The sequence below is a fragment of the Gasterosteus aculeatus genome, chromosome 9 (genome assembly GCF_964276395.1).
Source record: "Gasterosteus aculeatus chromosome 9, fGasAcu3.hap1.1, whole genome shotgun sequence".
In the NCBI taxonomy this organism is placed as follows: Eukaryota; Metazoa; Chordata; class Actinopteri; order Perciformes; family Gasterosteidae; genus Gasterosteus; species Gasterosteus aculeatus.
In genome coordinates, this window is record NC_135696.1 from 2,873,985 (window position 1) to 2,899,154 (window position 25,170).

A 25,170-nucleotide genomic window follows, 5' to 3' on the forward strand; every position below is an offset into this window, starting at 1 on the left:
TGGATTGCAAGGAGTAAGAACTACCATGCAAAACAGGCTTTCCTAATGCTAATGAAAAACAGCCCTCAGCGGCTTCAACTGTCCATAAAAATGATACAACAATAAGGTGTGCCTTACCCGCCCATGAAACAGACCCACAGGATCAATGACGGTTATTGATCTCGCTGCTTCTTAGTCATGAAGGCAGGACGTTCGTCAAGCAGCACAGAATCACTTCAATGAGGTAGAGGTGGCTTAGACTCTGATTCTGCCACTCAGCATCGACAAAGTAGTCGCAGTGTGTGTGCAGCGAATGAAGAGTACATCTATTATGAGCATGTGACTAATACGGCTATAATTTGCATACTCAATCAGGACACATTTGCACCCAACAGCAAATGGCCCTGATGTGACTATTACCTCCGCTAGACACATTTCTTCCATGAAAGTGTTATCCACCTACTGCAACCACCTCCTGGGGCTGTTGTTACAAATAAAGCATATGTCATCTAGTTAGTTAAAAGAGATTCACACAGATTCCTATCGGTGGCTTAATTCTACCTGATACCCCCTCGCAGGCCTTGGCGCCTTCGTCTGGACTGTTGTGCCAGCAGCGAGGAGCTTTAATATGCTCATTTTCAGCTTGTAACCGGCTAATGGTTTCCAGACTATAGGTCAGTGTGAATGAATCAGCTGTGATGTGTTGGTGCTTAGGTTTAGTGTCGCCCTGAGGACTTAACTTTGAGGCTGGGAGGGGAAACTGTTTAGTGAGACTTCACAATGCAAGTCGGGACAAATAGCCTGCAGTAAATAGTTGGTTGTACTTCTTGATTCTCTTTTGTAACATTCACAGCTGTCCCCTCCTTTGGCAAATTGAGGTATTTTTAGAATCACAACTCTCGGTGACCTTTAAAGACTCTCGTCTCGTGATCGTGAGGGGTTCGTGAAGACTGTTATTTGTTGATGCAGTCCCAAGTTAGCTTGTGAGAATAAGGCCAATGTTGGTGCTGGCAAGTGAGTGAGTTATTTAAACAGGCTGATGTAGAAGAACAGTAGAGGCAAGAAGCTCCACACATTAATAAGGACGGTCTAATTGTATTCCCTGTGAACCATTTGAGTTTACAGTAGATTGGGCATCTAAGCCTTTGCTTATTCTTGATAGAATTTCTTTCCCAGCAGATGGAGATATTTCAATATTTCTGATGGGCTGGCATGATTGGAATAATGAGGCATGTACATTCGTTAAAGCTGAAGAAATGAGATTAATATTGGCCTTTATGTCACTTTCAGTGGAATTGTTGGGATTTGTAAACATAACGATTATCACCACAGTGCTGCTTCTGCCTCAACTTGAAAGACAAGGCTGTGACTCTCTAATCAACAGTTTAGTAATCACTAACTCCTCCAATGATTGCAACGAAGACGACAGTCCAGGGCTGCACACTGTAATGAAACGTTATTTGCAATCAGCTTGTTCAGTGAATTTGAATTCTGACCTATGTCAAAATGGAATACCTCGCCAGCTAGTGTTTAATATTAATCATTATTATTACGTTATCAAAGTTATGACTCGCTATGTTCCTTATGACCTTTATCAAAGGGTTGTAAAGTGCGTTTGTTTTGTTTTCGTAAAGTTGCGTGTGGTTGATTAAAATAAAATTTGGTACGTACTAAACATTATAAGCTTAACACAGTGCAGCTTAGGGCTAAAAAAAAGGTTTCTACAGGGGAAGTTAATGCTAATATATTTGTCTAAGTCGGCAATGTTATATTCACCCAGAGTAGTTATATTGGTATAGTGGCAGTATTTCCATCGGTGGGAACTCACGGGAACCGGAGGGTTGAATACATTACATGTCATTTAGCAGACACTTTCAACCAAAGCGACTCACATTACACTTTAAACCCATGGCTTTTCCACATTTTTGCCCAGGGAGCAATTAGGGGTTAGGTGTCTTGCTCAGGGACACTTCGACATGGAACATGAGGCAGCCTGGAATCGAACCACTAACCTTGTGCTTCCCAGCACACCTTCTCTAACCCCTGCGCCACGACAACCCACACAAATACCTACAGAAAAGAAAAAAACTGCTCTACCTGTACCACATTACATGTGAACACATGGAATAGTTTGAGACGTTTCATTGCAAACCTCTCTGGGTACAGATACATTCATGGAAATTAACTGGATCATTTTGAGATCTTTCGTCAGACTTTAACGGACACTGTGTTCCCTAAAAGCAGGCAGCTCAGGTTTTTTTAGAGATCAATCTCTAATGACACCCTGCAGGTTATTTTTTCAGACTAAACAAAGCCACAGAAGACATTATACAAGTGTTCAGTGACTATGATGGTAACATCATGGAAAACTGGTTGAATAATCCTAAACATCCTTTCAGGTTTTTCCCCAGTCAAATCATATTAAATGCATTTTAAATTATTTGGTTTCAGCCTTACCACAACTAAATATGTTGCTAATATATTTTGGTTTTGCACAGTTTTAAAAATGTCTCTATCAGGCCCCAGTGAAGACGGGCCTGTACTTCCTGCTAGCCTGCGGGCTGCTCTCATCCTGACTATCCTGCAGAAACACAGGCTGAGCACTGCCGAATTCTCATCTCATTCTCACAAGCAGCAAATAAAGAAACCTGCACTTCAGCGAAACACAAGTGCCCTAACCTTATGAAGCACACAGACATGCAATGCGTGTCCACGCTGCGCTGTAATTGCATTATCCGGTACACAACATGGGACCCCATGGGTCCACACAAACATTTCATTTGTAAATTTGTATTTCCACCAACGGTGCAACAATCCATTAAGGCAGAGGCTCTCGTAGCAGGGAGCTGGTGTCTCAGTGGCTGCAGCAGCTTTATTACTGAGTGTGAAATTAAACGAATACAGGATTCAGCCAATGTTCTCCCCGGCACTGAGTCGGCTGCCTGCTACAGACAGGAAGATTAATGTCATTAGACAGGTGATGGATGGCTCACAGTCAAACAGTAATAATACCATAGATCATGACTCAATGATCATAAGGGGAGCTGTCTTTGGTAGGTTCATTGTAGGCAGTGCAAGTAGTATACTTAGTATTAAAAGGAGAAAAAAGCACTGGCAGATTAGTCAGGGTCATAATCGATATCCTGAAAATGCATATGCACAGTCATAGGGTAAAACCAAACAAAAGGTCAGCACAATGATCCTTGGATAGCACAGGACATTGTATGGGAGGGGCATGCGTGTGCCAGTGTATAGGAAATGAAAAGTTAAGATGTGCGAGAGCGAAAGATGACAGCAAGTCAAGCTTAGCTTGATTCATCAGGATATATGTGATTGTGGTTCTGTTTCTTGAGTGATGAAAGCGTGAAGGGGGCTCTGAAATCAAAAGGAAATTATGGATACAGTAGAGCACTGACGGTTACATGGCAAGGAGAGGCAGGCAAAACAGATGGGGTACCTTGTTCTGATGGAATAGCAGATATGTGTTGTCACTCTGTTGTCTAAACAGCAGATGGAGTTGTGTTGCCAAGCTCAGGGTGCAGAGTGTCAACCGAAAGAAACTTTGCTGTTAGTTTTAGCAGCAGAGTTTTACTGCTGGAAAATACATTTCTTATATGCGAGTACAATGATTCATATTGTGTGGCTGTTTTGTGGAGTAATCCTTCACCAAAGTAGAAAGAACTAGCGGTTGTTGTCAAACTTTTTCAAGGTCAGGAAAGAAATGTCAACGTACCACTTAACCGCCGATCCCTTCATACCAAAACCTAAACTGTGCCAGCTGTGAGAACAGGTGTGAATAAACTCCTGACTCACTGAGGCTGCACTCGACATTCAGAGGTGGCCTGGACCACATATTTACATAATTAACCACAAGTTCTCTCAGCAGTGTGTATCAATTGTTTCCTGGGCCACTATTAAGCACTACCTAATCAACTTACGTCCTTTGCGTCAGCAAAAGCACGTACGCATGTACCTTGTCTGTGAGATCTGCAAATTTCAAAAAGTTTTAGATATATTTACCAAGAATGCCTCGGACATCTTGGGCGGTTGTTTGGCCCGGAACACGACATAAGACTTGATGGAGTCTGGATTGTTTTGATTTAGAGTAATATTATGAAATAGTTTAATATGACTTTGCCACCAAGTTGGACTACAGCCTCAGTGTCTTTTGGCCTGTTCTTTAAAGGTTTTTCTCTTGCCACAGAACATTCTACAGAACGGGAATCTTTTGCTTTTGGACATCATCGTAGTGTTGTTGGTGTGTCAGTGGTTTTGTTCCATTGCTCATGAAATGTTCTTGAATTTACAACTATGTAGGGTACTACTTCTGTCTCTGGTTAACAGCTACAGCACGTTTGGTCTTTGAAAGCGGAAATGTTGTGTAAAATACTTCGAGACATCCACTTGTAAAGGTAATGTTAAGGCCATGTGTACCAAGAGCTTCAGGGCAAACTCTGATGAGGCAGACTGACTGTTTGACCTTAAACCAAACAAATGAAACCACCCATGCTGCCTTGATGGTTTGCTTACTTCCCTCTTAGGGTAGTTAGCTTGCACGCGGGTCGGCATACCAGAGTAGGATTTCTTCATTTTATGCAAGTCTATTCTGTTTGGCCTGAGTAAACACCCTGTCTCCTCTGAAAGTGTTTAGAATTCACAAGCGGAAGGAGGCACCGTCGATATTTCAACATTTCGAGTAACCTTTATGTTTTGTCGTCTGCTTTTCAATGTTAAGCGCCTACCCACAGCCTAATCGTCCCCCCCCCCCCTCGACCTGATCTTACTCCAACCTGTGGACCGCTCACAAACGATTCCAGGCTCAATGCATTGGTGCATTCAGATTAGTGATAGGCCTATACCTAGTTCAATTCCATCTATGCTCTAGCGCTCCACCAACATGGGGCTCCTTCACTGTGTTCAAATATCTGGCGAACGTTGAACCTCCCGTGTACACCGTGTGTCCTCTACCGGTGTTTAGAATTCACAGACTGAAGGAGGGGCCTCTGATATTTCACCATCTGCTGTAACCTTTTCTTTGTTGCATGCATGGCCACTGCTCTCCTCAAGCTGTGTGGGCTTGTCGGTTCACTTTTAGCTCTTCACAGAAGATAAACATTGCTGTCAGGTGCAGGAGATAGAGAGAAGAGGCCAAAAGTACAGGGACATGTTAGATGTGTTTGTGTGTGTGTGTGTGTGTGTGTAGGTGAGAGAGGTGTGTCGGGCGAGGGGGTGTGAGAGAACAGTCGGGACAAAGGAACACAGGGAAGGAAATGAACCAATAAATGAGAGCAAGTGAGGATTGATGGATTGTGCTCAGATTCTTATTAAATGACTCATTTCTATCTCCTACATGGGCTTCGCTGACATCCTCTGTTGGTGCTGCAGCAGCTGAATAGATATCAGTTCATCTTTCTGTTGGCTTGTTTATCAGATTCTTGTTGGCCTGCCGTGTATTTCCCTCGTCACCAGCCCCCGCTTACGCTGCACCCGTAGCAACCCTGATATGACACACTAGGTTAAAATCACCGCTTAGAATGAAACTCTTTACCATATCGATAAAGGTGAGGGAACACGCTTGGGCGCTTCGCATATTTCGGTTCTGTGTGGGGGTGATGGGATTCCAGTTTTCCAATATATTTCACTTCACCTAAACTGTCAGGTTAAAATCACATGAACAAATTCCAAATGAGTGTGCAATTGACATGAACCTGTGTGGCCATCACAAGTCATCTGGTGTGTGTTGCGATTGGCAGGACGCATGCAGGGTCTTCAATGAGGGTTTTCTTACAGCCGGGGGTCAAGGTATCCATTTGTTGGGCAACGGGTAATTCTGACATGTATTTTAGTGGCCGTCTTGCCACAACTGAGCCTATTGGTGTGGAAACACCCTGTGCAGCAGGGGGGAAAACATCTTCTCCCAACCTTGACATTGCTTGTCCTCCTTGGAAACACGTCCTTAAATGGGAAATGCCAATGTTGAGTCCAAGTGAGGGGTTTTCAAATCACTGGGTAGCCGCAGCCCTTTTAACTGTGTTTAAAAGCTCCGGATTAGGAGAGTAAGTGGAACGAGAGCTGGGATGGTGAAAAAATTAGGTGTCTACTGTGGTTTCCCACCATAACAAACATGAACAAATAAATAATTAGTACCAAGAGAATAAAGGCTTTGATTTTTTTTTTTCTTATTCAGTCTATACATTTGGAAAACAATAATTGTTTGTTTTCAAATTGCTACGGGGATGACTTTTTTATTTTTTAAATTTGGAAGTTTGTTATTTTTTATCAAGTGGAGTCGTATGGGCGACAGTCTCCATGTTACGCAAATGCAAATGTGTCCCATGAATTATATTTTTTGTCTTAGATCATCATCTTGATGTTTCTTCAGCTTTTAGAAGAGATTCATCTAGTTTACTTTACAATTCTGCAAAAACCCACGCACATTTTATTGTTGTTTTGAGGGGCATCTTTTTTGCTGTGAACAGTTGTGTGTCCCACAGTTCATTCGGATTGTTTGACCTTGAAAACAATCAAACAAATCAAACTAAGGCCACTTATTCTTAGTAACAATGGTGTGTAACCCGTTTGTTTATTACCACCCCAGGACTTGAATATTATAACATCAGTAATTTAGTGATGGGAGTGTGAAAAGAGAGGCAGACCTCCATTATGACATGTCATTCTACAAATAGGGAGGAGAGGATCAAAGATTTATGGTTCAAAAGTGCTGTGTTACCAGAAAAAAACCTGTGTAATTTCCACCCATGCCCATATAGTCTCGACCCCATTTCCCTTTTTCTTTCACAATCCCCCTAATGATCGTAACAGGCCTTAGAGCCCATAAATCTGAACACTAGAGAAACTGAGTGTCTAATCATTATGGAGCCTCCACCAATCCGCTCAAAGAGCATTCATGTAAGGCCCCCAGGACAGCAGCCGCACTTGTTTAAATCCAATCTCATTTCAGGGAGCTCTTCATCACTTTTCTCCCCTCCTTCAACTAATAACATCCTTGTGCCATATTGTTTTCTTTTATGTAATGGAGATGGGCTCAATTACTCTTCCCCTTGACTAATGGTGATGACTGACTTAAGTTGACTGAGTCATTCTCCGTTGAGGTAATTTAGTTCCATGCATTTGGTCCCTGAAGAAATTATAAAGTCTTCTAGGACTCTTCCGTTTCGTCTTTTGGCTTTCAAGTGTGCAGCTGTTCATGTCTGTGAATAGATCTCATCACAAAGCCACGGATCCTACACCACGCGAGAAGCATCACATTCTGAAACATAGGGCACATGGGGCACACATGGGACATTAAACCTGAACCCTGGAATCTGGACTGTCGACATCACATGGACATTGAATCTATTTAGTGTTTCCTGAGCCAGATTACCAACCTCTGAATTTCTGGTAACATCTCAAAGTTGTTCAGCGACTCTGGTGTTGTGCACATTGACTGCTGTCCCCACGGCCCACATGGCTGTAGCTTGACCAACGATTACTTATTCCCATCTTGCCCTAAAACAGTTGTGCCTTCCATTGCTGGACAGCAAAATCGGGGCAAATGTGAAAAATAACTCTTATTTTTTTATTTTGCATTCTTAGCGGGAACATCTGCATCAGCTATCCGAGTAGATTTTGCAGCTGTGTCAGCATCCAGCACAGTAACCCAGGAAACAGGAAAATGCTCTGTTGAGGAAAATGGGCAAGTTACTTTAGCTGCCTATGTGGCAGAGGCCCCGGGGACAATTCAAACGCACTGCAATGCTGCCTATAATTCACAATCCAGCCGCTGCTTTCTTACACATGTGCTCAAACACTTTTTTTTTTCAAGGAACAAACAGTACTTAAGCAACACGTCTCCATCCTTGCCTCTCTCATAATAACCCCCACTCCCACGGGACCAGCTCACCTGAAATGTGAAAGAACAGTGCCTCTTAGAGAGGCACACAGTCCCTTCAGTCCTCCAACAGGCAAACATTGTTTGACTTAATCCACTCTAATGATGCAAATTTATGCTGTTAATTATTGCTAGCTGAATTGTATCCTGGCTAAACGTTTTCAGAAATGCAATGGGGACATCAGAGTCAATAAAGAACACAGGGAGTGAGGGGGAAGACATTATTCAAGATTATTTTCTCCTCTTTGTTTTTACGGATTTTCCTTTGCGTTTACTCCAGGAAAAAGAATTTGCATGTTTCCCTTTTGTAACATTCCTAATGTGGGTGATATTGTTGTCAACGGCCATAGATTGTAGTTCTGAATAGTCCTCTTTAGATGAGCTCTTTTATTTCAAACCTTATTTAATGGGAAGCCATAAGCTTACATCTTTCATTGTAATCCTCATCCGCTACCTTATTTTCCAGCTAAATATTCTTCTTCATCTCAACCTCTGATATACAGGCTGTGAGTGGATAACATTGCATCATACACAGGATTATAGTCAAGAGTGGCTTCAACGTCTAATGCTTAAACTGCAGACCTCAGTCTACTGTAAGGCACTATCATAAACTACTTCATGGCTCATCTGCTTTTTCATTATATTTGGACTAAATTAACAAAGTTTTTAGTTCCAATTATTGATAAAAAATTAAATTTTACTATTACATTTTCCCAAAGAAAAATAGGAAGAGTAATACTTTCAGTGGGAGTGGGCCATGCATATCTGTGATTGACAGAGACTATTTGAAAAGACACTATTTTGAATGAGCATGATGAAAGGGACACATCCAGATGTGATGCAAGGTGGGAACCCGGAGGATCAGAAGCACCGGGCCTACACCGACTATGTGCTGATGAGTTGGCAGTGATAACTTGCTGTCTTTACAATCTGTGTTTGTAGTGTTTACGTTGTGTGGGTTTATACACCAGACCTAACACAGTTTGATTAATATCCACGGGCGTTTATTCTCCGGCTCTGGCTTACACGTTACCGTTTGCGTACTTCCTGCTTACGTGTCTTGCGCGTTTATATCTGCAGGTGACGTGGTTACGTCATGAACATCACAGTGTTGATGTTAGCTAGTCGGTTTGTATGCTGTTCATCATGCTATAGCTAACTAGCTAGCTAGCTGCGAACAGAAGTTGCCTTCTTCCTGGTCAATGTTTGCCGGTTACTGATGTAGGAAGAGTTGTAAAGCTCTTTCTGTGCGCTGTTTCTGCTGTTGCTGAGAGTCAGAGCTTTCTATTCATATATGCAAATAGTTACACCAATATTTATATAGAAATGCAAATACAAAGCAGAAATGTATGCTTTTGGTACTGATATTTCAAATGAACACAAAGCACGTCTGTGTTCTGCCACATGAAGAGCTGCAACTTTTCTCATTATTTTTAACCAAAGCATTAACTACCACACTATTTGAGAAGATCCACCGGCAGCCCTTTATTGCGCCCGTCTGGAAGTTGGTGCTGAGCTGGAGCCAAAGAGCTGCTGCAGTGCATTACTCAACGAGGTGACTCTCCAGATGGCAGGTATCTTTAGTGCTCAGCTCCCATGTCCTGAGCTGCCACAGCTCCGCCGCGCTCCATCGGGCCGCGCCGCCCCCCCCCCAGAGCCCTTTGAATGGACTCTAATTTGAAACACACGATCAGGACAAAACAGACTGCACTTGCTAGCACAATGAAGATAATATGTCTGCTCTTCATGCATACGGCCCCAGGTTGAAGTGAGCTACTTTATATTATATTATACACATGCATGACGACCAATACGGTACAGAACAGGACAGGGCAGAACTAAAATCATTGTGGGAATATCCAATGAACTCCCAACAGCATTCAGAGTGCCTTTTAGTTTGTTTTGGTCTCAGCCTCACTGACGCCTGACAATAGACAGTGGCTGTTACTGCCAGGCAGGTGAGCTGCGTGCTACAGGTGCTTATGTAGCTGTAAGACAACAAGATAGTATGACAAGGAATCACTGAGGGAACCCAGAGGAGGCAGTGCAGCGTGAAAGTGAGCACAATGCCAGAGGGAAGCCATTCGTTACACTTGACTTGAGCACACATTAGTGTTTGACGCTGATAATCATGCAGCATAATGTTTTGTTGAGCATATACTAAAACACCACATATACTAAAACACCACACCACGTTATTGTTGGGATGCGTTTTTTCACTTTTTTGAATATGTGGATATGTTGTAGACTCTGGAAAAAGCACAGTTAGGCCTAAAAAACACTAGGGAGTATGAAAAATGTGCCTCTGCATATTTTCCTGCATTCATGAAATGTAGTGCTGGGCAACGGTTACAATTTTGAATTGGGAGTAATTGCATCATTAATTGCAAAATGCAATAACTAATAACAGTATATTGCACACTTTTATTTATGAAAACACTATACAAATACAGCGTCTTAGTTTCTTTGCAGTATCCCCTTAACACAGTGGCAGTTATTTTGTAAATCTCAAATGAAATATCTAATCAAATTACATATAAATATATAAAACAACTTTATAAAAACAAAATCATAAAAGGCACCTTCCAAGCAATAGCAAGCTAACATTATGAATCTTTTCCTTTTGTTTGGTTCATTGATGTTCCTACTGCGTATTGACGTTTAGAAGAAGCAGTGCTTGAAGGGATGAGCACACAGGGGGGATTTGGGTGAGAGAAAGAACCTGGGGGGACAACGCCGTGTCTGGCTTATTCTCTGAAAGAGTTTGGATTAAGAGCAGTTTGTTCTCACATCTTGTGTGCATTTAAAAACACAACAGTAGTGGTTGCAAATAACTTGAGTGTAAATAATAGTTTTTTGAAAATTGCAACGACGGTCACTAATATTGTGATTAAAACTCACATGGACCACCTGTTATTAGCTACCAGTTGCCTGTTTAAGCAATTAATAGATCTATGAGGTCAATAGCTGTGTTATAGAATAATACTGTCATCGATGTCATGTCCTTTCATATGAAAGCTTTCATCTTTCAAATGGAATTGAATGTACGATCAGAGCAAACGCTGGTTGGTATTTATGTACGTAAACATAATAATATTTAAACTGTGGACTCAATAAGCAGCAATAATGGCACTTTAACAATCATTCTTGACTTTCTGTGTTATGACAAAAAAACACACCTACTCCATTAACCGAGTCAGACCATCAGATTGATAGAAAGGTCACCACACGTTAAGTGGAGCTTGAATATTCTAAACAAAATGTTTTAAATTGTCTGATGTTTTTGGATTCAACTCATCTAATCCTTCACCAACTTCCCATTCATCGTCACACATTAGCAATAACCTCTGTTGGTATGTAACAAAGTAGATTTATTCAAGTAATGTACATGAGAACACGTTTGAGGTATGGTGGACTTTTGAGCTCAAGACGATAGCTGAAACTATTCCTCAATGGACTGACAGGTAGAGAATCTTAGCGTGTGGTCCCGGTACTTTTACCTGCTGGCATAAGGCAGAATAGCTTCCACCATCCCAACGTCCACTCTAACATTTTGAACAATCATTTGGAGGTGTAGAGAAAGAGTTGTCTGGGTTTATTTGTATTAATAGGTTTTCTTCTAGAAAGGTACCTCCGAAGTACCACTTGAATGGAGAAAGGGTTGTATGGCTATTTTCACACTCGTCTAATATGAAGCCCCCAGCAATAAGTGAAGGATCCTTCTACCTTATTAACTTATTGTAAGTTGCTGTGGATAATAATGTGGATGGTAATACTTGGATCACACAGCTGAGCTAGTGGTCGGACCCCCGCTCCTTTGTCTGTAGCAATAAAGTGGCGAGCAGACTCTTAAGTCCTTATCCGCTCTCATTCAAAACAATCCAGGAGGCTCCTTCCTATAGCTCCCACTATAGGATCATCTACTGCTGTGTACTTTGCAGGCTTCATAAATTGTGGGGTCTAAAACCACCTCCTCCTCCCTTTCATATGGAAAATGTCAAAGCGATTCCAGCAGAAGCACTTTGATTTAGAACCCTGTACATACGTAGATACATCAAGAATTTATAGGAGATTTAATTAGGAGTTATAAAAGTGACTTATATCAAATGTGTGTGACACAGCGGGCTATAATTCAGCAGTTATTATTTCCCTAACTTCCAAGTCTTCATTTCTCTTTGAGAAGGTGTATATGTCGGTGGAGCTGTTGGTGCTTTGATGTTATAAATGCACACAGCTTCTCTGCGTGGCAGAATGTTGTGCTGCAATGCTGCAGAAAGAACTGGTAAACCAAAAAGGCAGAAAAGCCACGCTTTTCTTTCTGCAGTGTGAAAATATTTACAACCCAGGCCATAAACATGAGGGCGAAGAGCCATGATGAAATAGGGCCTGTGTTTTAAAGCAAAGAAAGATTGAAGAACATTTGCGTCAGTTAAAGATGTATTCACCTCCTTAACGTCTGTATGTTTTCTTTCCCCTTTAGGGCTAATCAAAATGTGCTTATGGATTTGCCTTTTTTTCTTTTCTTTTTTTTAATTAAACTACCAAATAATCAGACAGACACCAAGGGACAGATTTTCCCCTAAAAGACATTGAAATAACAAGGTTTGCCATTGGGCTTTTGATCTCAAGCTCTGCCTTTATTATTGTAACTTTTCCTTTTTCCATGAGATTGAGCCATTTCCTTGTGTTTGTGCTATTGAGCAAATAGATGCTATTTTCTGTTCTCCATCTGGGGATTTGCTGCTCTCTTGTCCAATATCGTAATGTTTGATGCAAGGCGTCAAAAGCATTAACCTGTTCTTACCTCAGCTTTGCAGCCTGCTCCAAAAAAGGCAAACCCATGATGAAAAGTGTAATCTCTACTTGGTTGAGGGAAACCACTGTGAGTGTTCTGATGTGTTTAAATCAATGTATATGATACTGGTGAAGAAATTAATCCGTAGCGTGCGAGATGTCTGCTGGACGTGTTTCAGTCGGAAAGTTAACTGCATGTCGATTACCTTACTGGATGACTTGCACTGATTGAAGTCAGCCTGGGTCGCGTTTGAATGAAATTAAATGCGTCCGTTAGTAAGGATCACGAGTTAGCGTAACTCTTTTAATACTTGTTGGAGTTGTGTTTGGAGCATTTTCAAACAGATAAGTGGAGATTGTACCAACACTAATGTTTATTATATTTGTTTGTGATAAGTACAGAAATCTCTTGCTCGGTTCTCGGGTCTGGAGTCCTTAAGGGGAAACTCGGGCCTCAGCAATAACTACAGGAAAATGTATCATTTTATTCATAAAAACACTATCTATTATACAGTAGTATGTAAACATATACTACATATTGTAGCAATAATGCTGAGAACTATCTTGTTTTTAAGCTGTTGTTAGATTAAAATCAATGGCTATAAACACCATAAACTTTCAACTTGATTATATCACAAATCTGATTCTTATCTAAGGATTGCAAAGTAATGTCTCAGTGTGGAGTTGTATCTGCTGAAAAGAAGAGATATGATCCCTTACGTTTTTATCCACTTTTTGTTTCCCCGTACCTCAAGGGAAATCCCTGATGTCCTTTTTTCACTGCAGAATGGAACAGGCGGAATGTCAACAGAGGATATTGTTGCAGGCGGGAATGATCCGATCAGCGGGTGGGAGCAGCAGTGCTGCATCTCGTAATGGTTGGAAATCCCACGAGAACGAGGGGTCAGAAACATCCCCAAATGGTCCTGCTCCACTAATTGGTTGCACAGGTACCACCACATCTCATCATCGGCCCGAGTATATCCGTCTCACCTTGCCCCTCTGTTTCTCTGCAGGCCTTCTTGTTTACCGCCCACTGTGAATGTCAGGGACAGCCTCGGTTTATTATCTTAGCTAGTGACCATTGGTAGATTTGCTGTGCGGCGCCGTAGACTCACCGCTGACCCGTAGCGTGTGCTGGTTTGCAGCATAAAACTAGGAGGAGAGAGAAGTATGGCCCCGTGGCACGTTGAAAGGTCATGACCTTCAGTCCACAGGGAGCCAACTCTAACTCGCCTCACCGCCATTAAAAAGACCAACAACTTTTTAAAATGGATTTCATGGGTAGACCGCCGCTGTAGAACTGTCATGTTTCATCTTGAGCTAAAGTACACTTCAACAAGCTTTAAGTAGTTTGGTTTCAGCAGCAAATGCAATAATCTACATTTCCACCTCTGAGAAACCTTTGAAAAGAAAAATTGGAATGATGAAATTCATCTTTGAAAGTTTTGAAAGGGGAAATATAAACTCTCTTGTGAGAGACTAGAGTTTGAATCAAATTATTTGCTGTAAGTTTCATCCGTGTTTGATTCTCCCCCCCCCCCCCCCCCCCCCGTGTAGATTGGTGTCTTGTAAAGCACAAATTAAGCCCTCAAAGACTGATCCAAACCACTGTGAGCCAAACCACTGTGAGATTCTTTTGTTTTTTATTTGACACCTGAAGTGTAAAGACTGAGTGTGTTTCCATATGTCTCATTTAACAAAACCCCCAAAAAGGAAGCTTACTCGCCTCATGGAAAGACCACTTTGCCCCTCTGTTGTATGTGTTTGGTGTCACCAAATGTCTAAGAAATATAGTTCACATTTATGTCATATACAATTACAATATTCTTTTGAGTACTAAATGTGTTTCACCTGATTCAAAGTAAGTTTTAGTCCCAAATTGGTCATTTGAGTATTAGTCAACGGAAAACTGGTATTCTGGTAAGTCATTCATTTTTTGTTTGCTTGATTTTTTTTAAATGAAGTGCAACCAAAAAACATTTCAGTTCAAAACCTCCTACTCAATCTGATAAATGTAAGAGTCATAAAAATTCAAACATCATATGCCCACATGCTGATTTACAGAGGGCCAACCTGGATTTACATACAGTGTGTGGAGCTTGGAGGTTAACAGTGTGTGAGGTGGTGGTGGTGTGGTCGGTCGACCCAAACGCACACGCACAGCACTTCTAATTCAGCCAGTTGATTTTATTTCCCAACCAACCAGGGAAGAGAACAAAACAAAACAAAAACAGACAAACGAGGCAAATGGTCAAAAGGGAACAGAAGGCGTCGGGAGGGAAACTCCACCGATGTCTCGCGGTCGGCGGGTCGGAGCACTGTTCCGCTGTGGAAGCCCGAGGTCCGACAAAAACAACAAAACATAAGCACAAACAGGGGGAAATAACAGGGGAGCAGACAGGGGCCCTAACACGGTGTTCTACAATAAACTAATCACGAAAGAATATAGTGATGTTGCACATCAACATCAGGACTGAATGAGCAAATATCACAACTCACATGACGGGAATTGGACAACGTAGCTAGTGGAATCATTCCAGAGCAGCGTGGTGCTCACTGCACCGCACACATCTCATTCTTCTGCATAGGATTTATTCACATACCTTTTCATTTAAAGCAACTTCTTTTCTTTTGTTTAATGAGCTACGACAAGACAGGTGCGCTGGACAGGACTAAGACATCGGGGGAAATGAAAACCAACGCTTTTACAAGTAGGTGGAAAGGGAGAAAGTTCAATCAGGAGAGACTTGGTCCGAATTGAGCAACAACGGAGAGAACCCCCTTAAAAGGTTTGACAGCCACTATATGATTGGTTTAGAGACACAGCGCCGCCTCTGGTTGGTTGTATACACCTGGAAGCAGCCAATGTCAGTCGATAGCATAATGCTGGGAGACCAGCTGGGTCCTACATAAATTGGGCTGGCATAGAGGGAGTCTTCCTCCCTTGCACTACCGCTTAAGCTCCATTATGAAACCGGATGTTAATCCATTAATTGTGACTGTGTCCCTGGGACAGTAGTTAAGTGTCTGTCACAGAGATTAAATGACTCCACCAAACAGATATATGGTGGTTCAAAAACACAACAAAGTCTGCATTACAGGCTGCTATCATTGTTTAACTGTTGTTCTAAATGACCCGATGAATTATGTGTAGTATTCATGTCCAATCAATATGTACTTTGGATTTAGTGACAATGTAAAATCTTGAATATGTGGTTTTGACGAGGATCTGTACGTCAGTGTTGGTAGAAGATATAGTGATAACTGGATGGGGAATTTATCGGTTTCCTTCGGAGTTTCTGCTGAATATTTAGAAGCTGTGATTGTGGTTTGTTTTTCTTTTTGCCTGTTGAAGTTGATTTAGGAGAAAACTACCATGATTCATTATTATTGAGGGTGATACCTTTTCGGTGATAAACTCTTTATATTACTTGGAACTGAATTATTTAGCTAGACAGTAACTGCATGCGATCAATTTGCCCATTCCTAAAAAGGAAACTTTTTATGGTTTTGCTCGCAGCCAAACATTGTACGCCATCCAAGAATGAAAACATTTGATTTGCCCCCCCCCCCCCACAGGAGCTACAACACAATACAATCAAAATGGAAATGGTAATTTACTGTGATATCACAACAAAATCTTTAGATGCATTTTTTGAAAATCTTGTCAGTCCTAATTTTAATAATTAATTGCTTAATTCATTCACTTTATTTTAATGTTTATTTTGTTAGAATTTTTGTTGTGACAACTCTCCACAAATAAGCAAACTCCTAAAAAGTCCACATTGTAATTCACAAAACCAGTCTAACATCAGCTGCAACCTGATGCACAACCCAAATGTTTTTTTTAAATGCACAATTAGCATGAAGAGATATATATATATATATATATATATCATCATCTTCTATGCAATTCCTCAATCAGTATTGCAGATTTTCCCAGTGGTCACCGTTTATCAAAGTGTTTGGGAAACTATGAAGCATACTTTGTGACAGTTTAGAGGTTTTAAAATTTAAGATCTCATTGAACTGATGGATGGAGGGAGGAGAGGCTGAGGCTGCCCCCCCGGCATCATATGTCACCATCCGAAGTGATGAGGGACGCTGCTGTGTGACACCCACCCAAAAACTCCAGTGGGGCGCCTGTCTGCGAGAGAATTTATTTTATTTAGATAAAATGTCAATGTGTATCAACTCTGTTGCACTGCATAAAGGTTAAGACCAATGTTTGCCCCCTGCTAACACTAGATCCTTGCCCTAACAGCACAGCACTAGAATAAATGCTGCCATGGCCCATCATTGCCAATATCTCCAAACAGACAGATGGCCTTCAAGGACTGATTGTATGATGGAATAATTGTATGATACAGTTTGACATTCATAAGTGAATTCCAAAGAGCCCGTCAATTTCCATTTAGGAGTAGAATATTAAACAGGATGAATAGCAAACTTGCTGTACATGTGTTAAGAAGTTTAAACTGACATTTTTAAATAGAAACCCCACGTGCTCAAGTGCACCAAACGATTTCCCCTTGTGAGGCTGATGATTGAATTTGCAACGGTGTGACTAGTACGTATTCTTTTATCTGACAAAGTGTCATATTTTCAGTGCACATTAACATCAAGCTCAACTGGTGCCACAAGGTGACATCGATGGGGAACTGTGTCCACCATATCAATAATGCAGTGTGTTATTATATTATTTGCCTGGGCCTATGAAAATGTAATTAATACATGGAAATCGGGCTACTGGCTAGATACTGTACACCTTTATGTCACTGGAGCTTTACATCAGTCTTTGTGTTTGTGTACGCTGATTCTGACCTTTGTATCCATCTGGTGCCGAAGACACAGTTTTATGTTTCCAACCCAACAGCAGGCTGAAACATGCTTTTAGTTATATTTTTGATTATGTTTGTCAAAACCCGTAGCGCTCATGGATATAGGAGGGAAAGAGAGATGGAGATGCATCTATGTCTGTTGGTAAAGGGGAAAGCAGCACAACACGCTGTCAGCTGTTCTCAAAATAATGCTCGATAGCAACATGGAATTATCCAACCTTGGCAATCACAGGGTACGCACGCCAAAACCCATCAACCATTTACATCTACTAACACATTCATGTTGCTAACAGGTCGACCTTTTATTCCTCCACAGTTGTACAGCTCGGTGGACTTTGGTAGGAAATGGCAGATCATCCACGAACGCGTCACACCAAACCGATTCTACTGGTGAGTCGTCCCTGTTCGCCTATTTTCACATTTCCTCCCCCTGTGCTCTGCTCCTCTTCTCTTTTTCCTTTCTTTTGTTTGTTTGGAATGCAGAAACCGTTTTTTGCGTTCGGCGTGACTGAGCAGGCGATATTGACGGCTTAGAACAACGTGTGACTGGTGACTCCTCGTCTCTTCCTCGATGTAAACGAGCAGAGATGAGTTTTTCCCTTCAGAACGCACTTAGCATTCAGCGTCCGAGGGCATGTCACATTGCACTTTATTTCTCAAATAGGTCCTGCTCATATCAGGCCTCTTTCACATGAGTTTTATTTTGTTTTATTATTAACAATAGAAGCACTGGTTTTTCTACTGATGCACACAGATACAAAACCCCATGCACAGTTTGAGAAGCTGTGACTAATAATGGATCCGGGGCGCCGCTGTCACTTCTCATCCAGTCACGTCTGCTGCTCACTCCCCCTGCAGTGTACCGACTACGAATGAAGTGCACACTCATCACAAACAGCTCAGCGCTCCGCTCGCTCCCTCCGAGGTGACGGGGCTGTGCCTGAGATTGCCGGTGGCTGTATTCACTCTTACTTGCATGAACCTGGAGCTAGTTCCGTTCAATCATGGTCTAATCCTAAATATGTGCAATCTCATACTGGCTCTGCCCTTCGCCGTCAAAGCCCTTTTAAAGGACATCTAAACGGAGGAAGGGCCTCTGGCAATGGCAAGAGAGGCCTCCAGTTGGCTGCATTCCGATAATGGCTTCATCAGTTTTTAAGGGATATTCAACATTGCAACATGCAGTCGCATCCATAAGTAATGAAATGTGTAGGATTTTACTGAAGGAGACACTCATAGGCTGCTGGATGATGAGGGAACTGTACATGTCTGCATTGTAACATGTTGGCTGGCTGTGGATGTGCGTGCCATAATATGGCATTTAGAATAGGGGGACGTTCCAGAAATCTCCATACTGCACAACAAGCGCACGTATAACAGTGTGTAACAACAGTGTGTTTCCTCTTCCACCTTTCTCTCCTCTGAAAACACCAGTAGTTTGTATTCATCATTCCTTTTCTATTCATTGCCGTTGTGCTTATGTATTCTTCCACCGTCTTTCATTTTTTCCAAGGTCTGTCTCCGGCCTCGACAAGGAGCCAGATCTGGTCCACATGGAGGCTCACACACCAGATGGAAGTGAGCGTCTCCGACACACACACACACACACACACACACACACACACACACACACACACACACATCAAAGACAAGTAATGATCAGGTCTCTGTTGAAAAGAATCGCCTCTGGGAAGAAGAAGGCATCGCCGGAGTAACAAACCCGGTGCATGATGTCTGATTAATATTGCCGTTCTTCTCTTCCCTTTCACTTGCTAAATGTCAGCCCTCTATCTCTGAAGGGCAGTACCACCAAGTTCCTCCAGAGGGGACATACTGTGGGCAAAACTGTTTATGCATGCCTGTTATGTCGGAAAAGCGGCCCTTTTTTTATCATATGACCGAGGCGTGATTGACAGGCCGAGATGCTTGTTTTCTGTATCTACACATGATAAGAATACATCTGGTGTTATAGTAGCAAATTAGTCAGAGAAAATGTCAACCCTTGACTGATACATCACAGATACATCACAACACAAATAAATAACTTCACAGCACAATATCATTTATCTAAAGCCTGTAATTTAGTCTAGATCAACATATTAAGCTCCACTATGGAAAAAGACAGTAATCATAAAAAGAGCTTTTCTGTTTGTCTTCCAATGTGACAGATGTGCAGTATGTCACATGCCGAGCCCAGATGTGCACAGATGTTAACAGGAACTACCCATTCCCCGGATACATCGATATTAGCTCTTTGGTGGTTCAAGATGACTACATATTCATACAGGTATGAATCTAAACACTCCCTTTCCACCGGCTACATAATGGATGATGGTTTGGAGACATTGCCAACCTTTAGTCAAACGTAAAGATCTTCCAATAGTACATGTAGGAAAAGCAATTAAAATGCAACATCTGTGTGTCGCAAGTACTGTAGAGGTCTGTGCAACTATCTAACATCATGGTCTCATATCAGCTATTGGCTCATCTGTGCTCTTAGGGTGGCATCTTTTCTATTAGTTCACCCAGACACGTTCAATCTGAGCTCAGGCACAAATACAAACCAAGAAATTGTGTTTATTGCTAATGTAAAGATTTATTATTGGATCATATTGTTGCAAAAAAATCAAAGTGATATGTTTTCAATGCAAAAATTCACACTCATATAAATGCTTGGCGCAAAGTGAATATGTAAGACTCATTTTACATTAAGCTCAACAATTTGGCTTTCCTTTGCTGAGAAGCCAGTCTATTTTTAACATTCAGCTCAGCATCTGCTCGGTGTGTCATATTAATCATGTTAATCATTTATGTGACAGAAATATCTGAAAGGGTAATGTCTTAAATTTCAAGTAACACAAATGCAATTCATGTGTATTTTAATTCTCTCTACAGCGTGGGTATTAATTACTTTGACATTGTGCTAATGAGGTGTCATGCATTTAAAATGCTCTTCCAACAATTGTTGTGGTGCTTTTCATCTCATATGTATGCATATATATGTGCACTGTACATATTTATTTATGTATTTATTTATAGATAGATAGATATGGGGTGGGCCTAAGATTGCTGCTGCTCTAACAGAAAACTGAAGAAAGGTGGCAAAAATGTTTTTTTTACATCTCTCTCAGAAGGCGGAGTTGATAGAATGAAAGTTTTTAATAACCTGCATCACCAAACGTTTTTTCTTTTTCTTTACTGAGATTCTCCAAAGGAAATCCAGTACAAACAAGGAGTCCTAGACTAAAAAGTCCCTCCACGGTGCTGGACCGCTTCACTCTAACAGGGACACATGCTACTGAACATATATTATTGATAGGTAATTAGATCATAGATCACATGTTTATGCTAGTACCTGTCTAGAACAAATTCATAAATGTTGACGTGCCTGTTATAATGTTATAATTGCAGAGGGTAACTTGCCTCTCTATAGCAAAGTAGATAACACATTAAGACCCTGGCGAAGAGGTTTGGTGGATTAGATTACATACATTTCTATTTTTTTAATTTACTTAACTAGGACATATTATGAAAAGTCCACTCTTTTAGTTCATCTACACGTTAATTTGGGTATCTGGCATGTCTACCGACCCAAAAACAACGCGATTTGTTATGGTTCCTGTACGTCAGAAACGTCATACTTGAGTGACTGCGTATGAGCTTCCTTATCATTCTCTCATCACAATGAAATGGGAGTCTCTCTTACATGGCCTTGGCCTACCCCCCCTACACTAACTATAGTTTTTGCAAACCTTGGATACACTTAGAATAGCTAGCTAGCAGCATGAAGCAAATTCACCCTTAAGATGCTGTGGTCGGCTGCACAGATCTGCACTAGGGACCATATCATAATACCAAAACGGAGGACGTGAGGCTGTAAATCAGGTCTGTCAAACTCATTCCAGGTTTGGGGGGGAGGGGGCGGGGGGCACGGACAATACGGCCGACGGGGGGGCGGCGCAGCTCTTTAGTCCCAGCGTAACTCGAAAAAGGGGGACAAATACGCGTCCGACTTGATGCTGTAGTTTAACTGCTACTGCTAAGGGAATGTTATTACCGTAGGAAGGAAACACAAAAATAATGTTTTTGGAATTTGACAATATTAATTCACTTCAATAAATCTATGTTTTGAATATGGAGGTATGTTTTTGTTAAAATTATATTTTAAATACATTTACATATCATCTTGCTTAGTGTCATAACACATTGAGAGCCTTGTGTGACATGTACAGCAGACACAGCGCCTCTAGGTTGTACTCTACTAGTGGTTGTAATCATCCAGCTGCACTAAATGTTTCATTGTGTCAAGAACAGGGATTCCTAAGTAGACGACTTATCTGCTCCAAAAACAGACTGGTCCCATTACCAGCCATGGCAGCACATCAGACACGAGATAGAGTAGTTCTTCCAAAGATGCTTCAATCCTGTTTGTCCCCTGCTTGACCTCTCAAACGTCTTTCAAGTAAACTCTCAAGCACTCAACCAAAACCTCCCCTTCAATTTTAGCACACCCACTTTTTAACACATACGAAGGTTCCTGAAAGGGATGGGGAAAGAAATCAATCAAACCAATTCCTCTTAAAGTTCAAACCACCTCTGGTTAGCCTGCCAATCGATCTCCTTCACTCCATTGCATGTGGGACTGTTCTGCACTGCTCACTGCTAGTTGGCTGTATTTGCTCTTCAAACCGGTTTTCTCTCTTCTGAGCACTTACATGATCGGTAAAAAGAACCAACCAGTCATAATCATTAACACTGATATTGTGTCGCTTCAGCAGAGAGCCACACGTTGAATCTGAAGATTCCTGAATGACTTATTGGTAGAAGGCCAAAGTGTGTTACAGGGCTTCAGTCTCTCTACGTATGTGTATGTGGATGCACAGGATTGCACACAAGTGCTCCGCTTCGGGGGCCTCCAGGCTAATGTCATCCACTGGCCGCGTGTCGTCCTGCCTCATAAGCTAACAACTAACAGCTCAGTGTGTTTGCAAAAAGTCTAAACCATTGTCGACGACTTCTTTTTCTATTAGCCCGTTGATGCGACTTGATAAGGCAACTTAAAGATTCTCTTGACAACGAATAATGAGACTATTGATTGTCCCAGGAGATATTTAACAATGCCCAATTTGAAACCACCAGGGCTATTGACACCTGCAGGGGCAGCATCCTTTGAATCACTATGTGCATCCGGCAGCACCTCGAAAACCAGCAGCACAAAGAGCGACGTGTGCTTTGACCCTCTGCTTTAATTGATTGGAGAAAATGTGAAAGTGTATCGGTTACTTTGTTCATGCGCATAGCTCCATCACTGCCATGAGAGACAATTGGTGAGAGAGTAAACAATTCTCACCCCCCACTCATCAAACCACTTGGTCAGTGATCGGGGTCGACTGATACCAACACAGGCACCCGTTCTTTGGTATGAGAAGAGATCACATCGCTTTCTGTGTCTCTAAAAGTAGCTAAGTACCTCAGAACCTAAAAACAATTTAAAACAATATTGGTAATTGATTTTGACAGCGTAGACACGTACGACCAATGACCACACGCCCGTTTTTAAAGTTGTGAGTGAGAACTTGTTAAAAAAGATGATGTTAAAATCCTGTTTGTAATATACAACGTATTAAATGAATTGTACTTTCATATTGTTGTAGGTTCCTACATCGGGACGAGCATCTTATTATGTATCCTACAAGAGGGACTCGTTTATACAGATTAAACTGCCCAAATATTCCCTGCCTAAGGTAAGTTGCAGCATTTTTTGTTTAAGTATCAGAATTAATTTAAGTCAATTAATTACCCTGTTCCTATTATTGAGATCTTTTGGATTTGTAGCCGTCACAATGGGGAAATTGGCAGACATGTTCCTTCAAAGTCCTACTCCTAGTCTTGGACCCACACTGAGAGGCAGCCTCAATACATTACTGGATATCGGCAACCATTTCTATTCACACCTGAGCATTGATCTCATGACCGGTCCCACGAGGTCAGCTTGTTCTAAAGCGTCACCTCTCCTCTTCCACTCAAACCCCTGTTAATCTCTCCCCGCTGCCTGATAGGACCTGCACATCGTCAGCACCGATGAGAAGCAGGTATTCGCAGCGGTGCAGGAGTGGAACCAGAACGACACCTATAACCTCTACTTGTCTGATACAAGAGGGATCTACTTCACCTTGGCCATGGAAAATGTCAAGACCACTAGGGGCATCGGAGGGAACCAGATGCTGGATCTGTACGAGGTAGGCACCTGATGAAACTGTGCAGCCTCGGGCGAGTACGTGCAATGAGTTTTTCATCGATTGAAATCAAGCTACAGGGACGATTGCTTTCTCGTTGCTTCTTAAGACCAGCCATAATGTGCAAGCACATGCATCCAGCAACACACAATTGTGTGGAAACAGTTTTTTTTTCTGATTGCTTCAGTTTAAATGTGGATTTGATTTCCAGCTTTAATTTGTGATTCCATAAAAGGGCCTAAATACAACACTTGTGAGCCAAACAATCTCTCTGTTGCCTGTGATCTTTCCTAGAGGACATTCTTCATAAGAACAATTATTGCCTCCTTACATTAAAGGTGGGGTTGCTGTAAAGCTCCTGGTCGGACCACGAGCAACCTTCACCACGGGCCGTCCCAAGTTGGCCTACCTCAGAGGACCAGTTATTGTCCCATGACGGGATCCTCGCTAAGCCTTACTCTGCCGAATCGCTGGGCAGACGGACACAGCCCACCCAACCAGAAGTGTAAAAATGCCAGCCAATCACAATAATTCACAAAGGAAAAAAACACGTTGACCAAATATTTAGACACAAGTTCTCCGCCTGAGAGCAAAGATATTTCAGGGCCATTGTTGGTCGAAGTGTGAGATCTGTAACACCACACAGTGTGTGAGAGCAGTGCACGAACCCTGCCTTGCTGAACTCGATGAAGACTGTCATTGCTAACAACTGCTTCTCCGTAATTGTAGACAGGAACAACTGGGGGTTGCCAAATGCTCCACTGGGTCCACTCGGTGGTTGTTGACGTTGTCGGTCGAGGTAGTGCACCGTCTCCTCACATGAAGGAAGGGATCAGGGTAACACAGGGTGATCTGTGCACGTTTACCTTTGTGTATTTTTTACACAATCTTGTCTGACGCACAGGATTGCATTCTAGGCCGCCGTCGTCCATCTTCCAGACAGCAGACATATGACGCTTACTGCCATGGACCACTGGAGTTTAATGACCTCGTTAGCTTACTGACTAGCCACTGTATGTGTTTGTTCCCTCCTTCACCACCCACCAGTGCACCTAGTGTATCAGTCCGTTGCTCACAGGTGTGACTGAGGGAGTGAAAGAAGGGAGACATTGGCCAGCAGCAGTGTGGTAATTAATAATGCCTGACCTCTCCTGCACAGGGTGTGCGTGAGCAGCTTCCCTCACCATGCAGCAGTAAAGGCCGCTCAGTGCAGCACCAAATGAGGCGACAATTTCATCATATTTGTCACACGGTCACAGATTTGTTCTTGATGAAAACCTAAACAAGAGCTAGATGACACGCTGCAGTCCGACCCTCTATACAGAGTAAGATGTATGATACTGAACTCATTCCATTTATTACTGTTAGACAAACTGCACCTCACAGACCTAATGTTCCACAAAGGAGACAGCAAAGTAGTTGGAAG

The 25,170-nt window shown here is 42.0% G+C and overlaps 1 protein-coding gene across 1 annotated transcript in view; it reads left to right on the plus strand.

Annotated features, from left to right (window-relative positions):
- Positions 1–25,170, plus strand: part of sorcs3a (sortilin related VPS10 domain containing receptor 3a) — a 159,342-nt gene that overhangs the window by 91,385 nt on the left and 42,787 nt on the right. The window contains exons 5-9 of the mRNA XM_040186967.2: positions 17,825–17,898; positions 19,022–19,086; positions 19,677–19,795; positions 23,163–23,252; positions 23,568–23,747. Coding sequence (XP_040042901.2) covers positions 17,825–17,898; positions 19,022–19,086; positions 19,677–19,795; positions 23,163–23,252; positions 23,568–23,747 — 528 coding nt within the window. The remainder of the gene's footprint in view (positions 1–17,824; positions 17,899–19,021; positions 19,087–19,676; positions 19,796–23,162; positions 23,253–23,567; positions 23,748–25,170) is intronic.